The following is a 9,036-nucleotide window of genomic DNA, read 5'->3' as shown; positions in this document are numbered from 1 at the left end:
ACACAGTATACTCTTTCTATAATTCTATGCTTTTGAACACTTTCCTCTCGGCTGCTGTGCAGAAATGCATGTCAGGGCATTTGGTGCAGGAGATCTCTCAACTTGACTCTCTTTAAGGTGGGGTGACCAGCTGCTCAGATGGAACAAGCAACAGGGACAGTCTCCGCTTTGATGATGAAGTCCCTTACAGTGGGCCCTTCTGTGGTCGAGCCAAAGTTCACACCGACTTCACACCAAGTCCTTATGACACTGACTCTCTGAAAATCAAGGTAAGACAACCACCAGGATTCCATCTTTTCCAGTAAGAATGTCAGGGGGAGCATTTCTTACATATAAAGAATATGTTTACTAATGTATTTTTGTTAAGCGTGTGTAACACTCTAAAAGCAAGACCAGTCTGGTCTTGAAACGATCTGCATTTTTCTAGATGCATCTGTCAGGACTTAGTTCAGACAATGCTGCAAAGCCAGCTGCTGCTAAAGACTTTTTAAGCCATGAGTTCCAGGTAGTTAACTCATCAGGTAGCTCAGGTAGCTACCTGGATACCACTAAGTCTGGAGTAAGAAAAACTTGAGTCTCATGGGATATGAAGTTGCCTCCCCAGCTTTTTCAATCACAACTAGGATGCATCAAAAGCTCAGTGGCACCCATTGTCTTTAATGAAAACAGTCTGCCTTTCCATTAAGCTTTTCTTTAAGCATACTATGAATCTTCTCTGTCCCTGACAACTTGACAGAGGTGTCCAGGCTGTGTGAGAAAAAGGGGCTCCAGACATGGGCCCAGTTGAACATCACTAAAAAAGCCCAGCTCTTTTATTCTACTTCCATGTACAGACACATTCAATATGATCTTTCTTCAGACTACTCAGGTCTGTAAACTCGATTTCTTTCTTTTCCTTCTTTGTAAAGACCTTCATATGCAGATCGTATTCACACTTCAGCATCTTTTGTTCTTCTTCATGCCCCCTTTTTCTTGTCAAAATTCTAATTTGTATCTCACTGCAGTCTCCTCCTCCGCCTCCCTGGCCTATATATATTACAGCCATTGCTCTCTCAGTACATGCAGTCTTCCCCACTTGCCCTCCACTTCCACCCACACTTAGGGCATTTCTTTCTGTTTAACTGGCCATGAAATGGCAAATGTCTGCTGGCTCACAGGCATTCCTTTTTCAGTCACTGGTATGGTGTATTTCGTAATTATGAACTAATACTTAGGGTTAAAATCCCCTAAATTTGTCTCACAAAATTTCAGTACTCTGAATCTGAATTCAAAGTGCATCTGCAGCTTGGCTTAGAGCCACTGCCTATTCCTGATCTGCATCCCCGTCTGAAGTTCCTGAGCTTCCATGAGTGTATAAAATAATACATGTGCTTATAAAGCTTCAATCAAATGTTTGTTTAGTTTCCATTGCAAACATGCTCATGGCTTTGAGCTCCATACTCTAACAAAACCAGGTCACTGGAACCCAGTGAATTTTGTACTTGAGTTTGTAGCAAAACTAGGATGACTGCTCTACTTACTTGCAATTTCTTGACCAGACCAGAAAAATATTTGAAAGTCTTGGAGTTGTTAACAGATATTTTAACAGAGTTTGATTTTTAAGTTTGTAACAGAATGCCAAAAGAAGTGTGTAAGTGGAGACTTGTCAAACAACTTTTTAAAGACTTTCAACAGTTTTATAAGTTCTGTGGTACTTGGCCAGAAGAGAGGACTGAATTCTGAGGTCATGAGAGCAAGTTGTGTGACCTACAAGGGAGTCTTTTTACTACAAAAATTACTCAGAGTGGCTGTTTTGCTAAGCCAAGAGCTCAGTTCCCACAGTGTGGCTGTGGACACCTTTACCGAAAAGCCCTTTTGAAGTTGCTGTGTTGTCAGTCTTCTCTGCACTCACATTTGCAAATGCATGCACAAGTGTGGAGAGCTGAAGCCTTTAGATCTGTTTGCTAAGGTGCCTTCCACTGTTTTCTCAGACAACTGTCTTAGTAATAGTGGGAAAAGTTGACAGTTCTTTGTGAAGGACTGACAGGAAGATATTAAAGGAATTAAATATTCTTTATTGCCTTTGAGAAATATAGACAATGTTCTTTACTGTAAAATGGGTAAAAGTCCACCTTTCATGTAGCTCAGCTCTCAGGTTTTGAAGATCCTTGAGATGCTGGATAATAAGATTATTGTGTAAACAGTTTGGCACATATTTGGAAAATAACCTTAGAGTGTTCTTTTGCTCTTTGGCAAAACTATGCCCACTATTCATGGCAAAACTTAATTGCTGATGCAACCCTATCTGCTTTCAGGGACCAAGGAGAGCACAAAAAAGGTGAAAGGTGCTGCTTATGCTCACCTCTCCTTCGCAAAGGTTTGGAGATACGGACTAGTTCCATTTTCTTTACTTATTTTGCTGAGATGTTATAAAAGCAAAGAAGCTAAATCTAGGTAATTTTTAAAAGCTGCTTCGCACTGACTAATTAAGATTCTGTGCTGTCTGTACTGGTTTTGGTCCATAGAGGAAAAGCTACATATAACAAACCAGATATGTAAGTAGTGGTGTGCTTTTTTTTTTTAATTGTTCTAGAAAGGAGACATTATAGATATCATCTGTAAAACCCCCATGGGCATATGGACAGGCATGCTGAACAACAAAGTAGGAAACTTCAAGTTCATTTACGTGGATATTATCTTGGAAGAGGAAGCTGCATCCAGAAAGATAAAGCCACACAGAGGAAGCAAAAGGACCAAGTTTAAAACATTGCAAGAGCTCCTGGATTGTGTTCATTTGCAGGTCAGCCAATGCATTTCCCAGCTGTATCTGGAATGTTTTGTTGCTGTGTGCCCAGGTTTGGATGTCATTTAAAGGCAGATGTAGAAAAGCAGGTTTCAGCACTGTTGATGTCAGCAAAGCAACTTCGTGTCTGTCTTTTATCTGATGTGAGTGTGTTACCACATCATTTGATTAGGCTAAGAGACTCCATGCAGAGAGGCCTGGTGGTGACCTGTCAAGTCACCGTAACGTGATTGTGATTGTGTGCCTAAGGATAGGAGGTGTGTGACTGTGGACACTTCAGGGACGGGACTGCAGTCTGACTCCAGTGCCAACATTTAGAATTTGGGTTTCTAATTTCTTGTGGTCTTCAGAGAGCAATAGTCTTTTTGCACTATGCTCGTGTTGTTCCTCTCTCCCTCTCTGCAACCCTAGTTCCCGACTAAATGTCAAAGCATAATTAGGTCATGATTTACAGGCAACATTTTTAATAATGGTTATTGCTTTTTTGCTGATGCAAACACTCCTTTCCCTGGAGTACACACAGGGTTTCATATTGCATTGACACACAGCTTAAGGGGGACCATGTGTGATACAGCACAGCTGAGGGCTCTCTCAGCTTCTCACCCTCACTTATACTGAGGGGCTCCTTCTGTTCAACAGCAGAGCACACCCTACCTCAGAGGCCCTCCTGGACCCAACATGGGAGGCACTCTGTGGGGTGACCCAAAAAAGTCCATAGAAGCTTGGCAGATTCAATAATTTCTGGCAGAGCTCTGTCCTGGTTCAATTTGCTGCTGGACTCGGTTAGACAACTCAGCCACGGATGCTGAGAGGACAGCAAGGCATCTCCACCTCTGTCCTCTCTCGCTCTCCAGCTCTGGTTTAATGCCAAAGGCAGGTCGATCAGACTGGAGAATGGAGTCACTTCAACCTGACAAAAAAGTAAAAGAGAATTTGTGCCTACTGCTCTATTAAGCATAGTGCTTGTTTACTTGAGAGGATTTGCTTGTTTCTTTTTGTAGGAATATGCCTCAACCCTCTTGCTAAATGGCTATGAAACTCTAGAGGACTTAAAGGATCTACAGGAGAGCCACCTGATTGAATTAAATATTTCAAACCCAGAAGACAGGGCAAGATTGTTATCAGCAATTGAAAATCTACAGGACTATGACAGTAAGTGTTTAAGCTTTGCTAAGAGTCATGTGCAAGTTTTAATTAAGTAAAACATTTAGAGAAATAGTGATTCTATTTTTCTTTTAAATATGAAACACGGAGTCAGATAGCAAACTGTATAACTTTTCTAGAAGTGTACATGAATACTATATTAGTAACAAACAAATTATTTAAAATTTCTCATTTATAGTTCCTAAACTAGAGATTGGTACCAACTATTTCTTGAGAACAACTCTATTTATGGTCAGGGAACCAACTCCCAGAGAGGTTAAGTAACTTCTCAAAAGTCACAAGGTCTGTGCAAGAGCAGAAAAAAACCTTCCCAGACTCTGCACTCATATCTTAACCACAATAGAGTTTGTTTCATATAGCTACAGTAAAAAAAAAAAAAATCCTTATTTTTTAAACATTCTGTAGGAGAATACAGTTTTTTGTTCCTTCACTTCATCTCACACTTAAATCCTTATCCAAATCAGTTTCATTTATTGGAAGGTTTTGTAAGAAAAGAAAACAAAACCAAAAGCCAACCAACAGAAACCTAATAGCTGGTTTGCATTCTTTTCTCAAAGTGAATCTGACTCAAGCTTCAAGTGAGCTTCTTAAGGCTGACCATAAGTGTGTGATAAGTATGTGTATTTGTCACCATTAGTTTTCACTTGTTCTTTCCACAAAGAGTGGAAAAGCTAGGATACAGAACAGAAATACTGTTCTCATGATATTGTCATGATAGTTCCACCCTGACTTCATATTTTAAATAATTTATGTCAAGCTCCTAGAAACTTCAGCTAAGCATCTACTTAATTAGACACCCAGCCAAAACAAGAGATGTTTTTCTCTTTATTAATATTCATGCATACTCACCACCTATCCTAAGCAGTCATTTCATCAGATATGCACTTGCAATTGAGAAGCATCTGAAAGAAAGAAAAGAAGACCTGGAAAAGCAGTGAATTCCTGGGATATTTTATTATCTATTCTTGTCATTTCTCCACATTTTCTCTCCTCAGTAGTTAGATCACTTTCCATTTCTCACTCAGCACATGTACATTCGTATGCACATACTTGAATGCACACATGTACCCTATGTGCATCAGTACATAAATCTCTCTGGTTTCCTAAGAATGCCTTCCACTGCCTCCTCCATTCAGCTGTCCCCACAGATATTCTCTAATCTCTCTCTTCTTGTCTTTGCTGACCTTTATTTGACTATTCATCTGGGCTTTTTCGGTACCCCATTTCTACATGCAGTCTTTCCTGCTCTTAGTCAGATTCCAGGGAAAGGTAAGATTCTTGCAAACATGTTGGAGAGGCATTTAAAGGGTTTTCTTTGCCTATCAGGATCAGTACTTTTCTCTGGTCTATGGTTTTGTGAGATGATGTGCTAGAAAAGGACTCTTGAAGGGCAGTCTAAGTAGAAGCAGTGATCAAAAGAGTGAATCCAGGGAAAAAAGGGTTACATTTTCCAAGATTCGTATTGCAGGGATCACCTGAAAATATGTTCATTTTCGTAGTTTGCCTCTTAACTGAGCATACATGTACATGTCTGTACTACTTAGTAACTAGCCTTGCTGCACTTTCTGCACCTTTTATTGTATATGTTTTTCTACACCAATACTTAACACAAAGGAACATTAATGAAAAATGCTAGACTGTAGTTTTGCAGAGTTTTGCATCAGTGTGAAAACCAAAACCAAAACATAATGGTTTTTAACAGACCATACGAGTATGAAAACATTTTGAAGTAGTGAGGATATGGTTTACTATTTATGTTCCTTTTGTAACCAAAAGCATAGCAAGCAGCCGTAGACAACCAACATTTTTAGAAGATGACACCACTTTTTTCTTTTTCTGAAGGTGTCTTAACACTTAATATTCTACATACACCTGTGCAAGGACCAAATCTAAAAAGGTCCTTACATGTCCCATACTGAAAATTAATAAATTTACCTTGATTATCCAAATAGAGTTCTTCCTAATTGGCAGCATGGGTTAAGTCACTTCTCCAGGCAATACAGTGTCCCTGATGTTACCTGCATGGTAGTTTAGTAATTTAAATTCTTGTAATGGTTCTGGAAATACTAATATCAATTCTTGTAAAGTGGCTCATGCTTCAAAATCAGTGATGACACTTGTAGCCTTAGTTCAAGAGATGAAATGAATATTTGCTTCACATCCACTGTAGATAGGAATAGCCAATCTTTCTAGTACACAAATTCAATAAAATAATAATCTCAGAATTTACAAATACTAACAGGGACCAGAACTAAGACATCTTTATATACCATACCAGTTATAAGGATTCATTTAAGTCTAATTGAGTTTCATAAGATTCATGTATATTTTAAGGTAACTCACACAAATAATTTCCTGGTTCAGGACACTGTCTCGAATGAAGGCTGAATCAAATCATTGCCTTACCTGGTTGCCAAAGGTTCATAGCGTCTGTCATATGACTGGTGGTGACAGAACAGAATTTAACAACTTGCTCTAAAAAGGAAGATACTAAAGACTAAAATTGATAGAAGCCATCTGTTAAGTTGTTATAATGAAAGACAGGGAGTCACGATGATCTTGGGGATAAGCTCAGCATGAGTCTGACTCTGTCTGAATCATTTGACCTCTCTGTCCTTCTGTCAATCTGATTGGAAAATTGGGCTGAAAGAGCTGAGTGTTACTATGAAAGTGAATTCTGTGTCTGAACTGAACTTTCCTAGGTCATTATATTATTTTTCCTAAATGAGCATGACTCAGTCTGGCCTAAATGATTTTTTAATTGAAATTGATTTTCTGCATTGCTTAGAAGTGAGCAGCATAATTACCCACAGCTACAAGGTAATCTGTTTACTGGCCAAGAGTATTCTAGATACAAGTTCAGCACTCATCCAGGTAAAAGTTTTTTTTTTTGAGAAAGAAGTATATTAAGGTCATAGACCATATTTACTGTTCTAAGCCCATCTTTCTCATAATGCTTGGAAGACTTCTACGTCTTTGTATAACATTCGTGCTTCCATGAAGCAATGTGTTTGAATAATGGATGGAGTCTCAGGTATGGTCCAGAGTTGAAATGCAAGGGGTTTTGAGTTTTTGTCACTCTGCTATTATTCAAAACAGCCAAGTGTGCTGGAAACTAGCCTCGTTTTACTAGATTCTACTACAAATGTAGTAAAATACGATTTAATATTTCTTAAATGTGAAATCTGATATTGTGAAATGTCCAGATGTTTTTACAGGGCTTTTAATTTCTTTTTCTTTCCTTGGCTTTTTCTTGACATTTATTGTATGTTATACTAAGTGATTTCTCCATGCCACATACTTGTGACTATATAATTCATGCTGTAGAATAAACAGTTATTGAGTTTTCTAACCAGAAGACCTGCAGCAATAGTTTCCACATTATATGCTCCTTAAAGCCATCCAAAATGTAGTATTTCTGGCAGTGAGAATTTTTTCATCCTACATTTGCTTTAGACCTTAGTGAATTTGAAAGGAAAAAAATTACCCATCTCATACCAGGAATTAAAAATAAGTTTTATTTATCAAATGCTACCACACAGTGGTTTTTAAGCAGATTTTGCTTCCTGGTACTGCACTGTCTTCTTTCAACCTTTCCTTTCAGTCCAGGCCTAAATTCACCATCTTCAAGTACTTCATGTAGCAAGGCTATCCTAGAACTGCAAGGTCATGTAAGCTCCTCAGGACTTTCCCCCCCTTCCCAGATCTCTTTTTAGATTTTCTATAAGTTGATCAGACCTATATATTTGGGATAAAATGACTGGCTTCCACGAATTCATGGCTGGGGAGGAAAAAAAGGCTCTTTTCATAAAGTATTTCTTAATAGCTTTCCATTCTTCTCCCATATGACTTCTAGACAGGAGATGGATGTCTTTGCTTTTGTAGGATGCTATTTTTATAGTGAAGCAGTTGCTGGATGGTTAATGAATAAAGTAATAAAAGAAGTTTGGAACTTTTTTCTTGACTGCTTCCCAGGGCACACGTTTTTGTGTGTGCAAAATAGCCTTGATTTTCTTCTCACTGCAATTAAGTCAAGAGGTTCATTCCTGAAGTCCAGTAGGTTACATTAGTCCGAAGCTATTCTGAGTTAAAGAAGAATTAGACCTCAGTGGATATTGGATAAGTGCATACAGTTCATTTTATAGAAAAAAAGATGCATATGTGCAATTTGGGGGATAATATTTTACCCTTATCTCCCCAAATCCAATTCCTTAGCTTATTCTTCATATTCAAATGCCAGATCATACTCTCAAATCTCACTGCCAGTACCAGATAAGGTTTGTTCCTTATTTATTGTGCTTGGACAGCAAGATAGCAGGTAGCTGAGGACATAACTTTCGGTTCTCAGTTGCATCAAGAGTACCATTTTACCCTGGGCAGTCCCTTTAAGTACGTGGGATTACACAATATCATGTCAAGGTCAGGCAGTGCTCAAAGACAATCTCCCCTTCTGTACTGTGGTATAACTCATTGACCTGGACACATATTTCAAGATTTTCCAAGGAAGCTCATCCTTGCATGAGTATTAGTATTTTTCACCCTTTTTTCAGGCACATCTGTTTGCTACCAGTTTTTAGAGATAAAAGAAGCTTCTCATTTCTGTTTTCACCATAGAGTCTCCTCTCACATCAGTTCAGTATCCCTCCCAGAAAAGCTATGCCACTGACTTCAGTGAGTGCAATTTTTTAAATTGCATGTCTGTAAATACCCACAAAAGGTTTACTTCTTTGAGTCCCCAAAGTGCTGCACATGTGCACAGACTCACTTCAGGTTTCTTTGCTTCTTTTTCAAGAAAAATTGCCATTTACTGCTTCAAAATTATCCTTTCTGAGTTCGACATTTTGTGAGTTTTCATTTCATTTTCACATTTAAGTGATCTAACTGGTACAGGCACTATAGGTTGATACATGGCCTTCATATATGTACCTAGGAAGTCAAATATCAGCCTTAAAAGATACACTTTGTTCTATTTAGTTATTTCATCGCACTGCACGGTACATCACCACTGCACCTCCCAGGTAGGCATGCAGGTGACTCTGCCTAAAGCATCATGTTTGGATGGGCATGGCTTGGACGGGCACATGCTTTGC

At 38.7% G+C, this 9,036-nt stretch overlaps 1 protein-coding gene across 1 annotated transcript in view; it reads left to right on the top strand.

Moving 5' to 3' along the window:
* SAMSN1 (SAM domain, SH3 domain and nuclear localization signals 1) overlaps positions 1 to 3,934 on the top strand; it is a gene marked incomplete at its 3' end in the record, with an annotated part of 26,952 nt that extends 23,018 nt beyond the window's left edge. Inside the window, exons 5-7 of the mRNA XM_010192218.1 lie at positions 118 to 269; positions 2,573 to 2,779; positions 3,784 to 3,934. Coding sequence (XP_010190520.1) covers positions 118 to 269; positions 2,573 to 2,779; positions 3,784 to 3,934 — 510 coding nt within the window. The remainder of the gene's footprint in view (positions 1 to 117; positions 270 to 2,572; positions 2,780 to 3,783) is intronic.
* Positions 3,935 to 9,036: the final 5,102 nt, after the last annotated feature.

Source organism: Mesitornis unicolor, unplaced genomic scaffold (assembly GCF_000695765.1).
Source record: "Mesitornis unicolor isolate BGI_N332 unplaced genomic scaffold, ASM69576v1 scaffold2809, whole genome shotgun sequence".
Classification (NCBI taxonomy): domain Eukaryota; kingdom Metazoa; phylum Chordata; class Aves; order Mesitornithiformes; family Mesitornithidae; genus Mesitornis; species Mesitornis unicolor.
The sequence above is the reverse complement of the archived record's forward strand: the minus strand, read 5'-3'. Positions and strand labels throughout refer to the sequence as shown.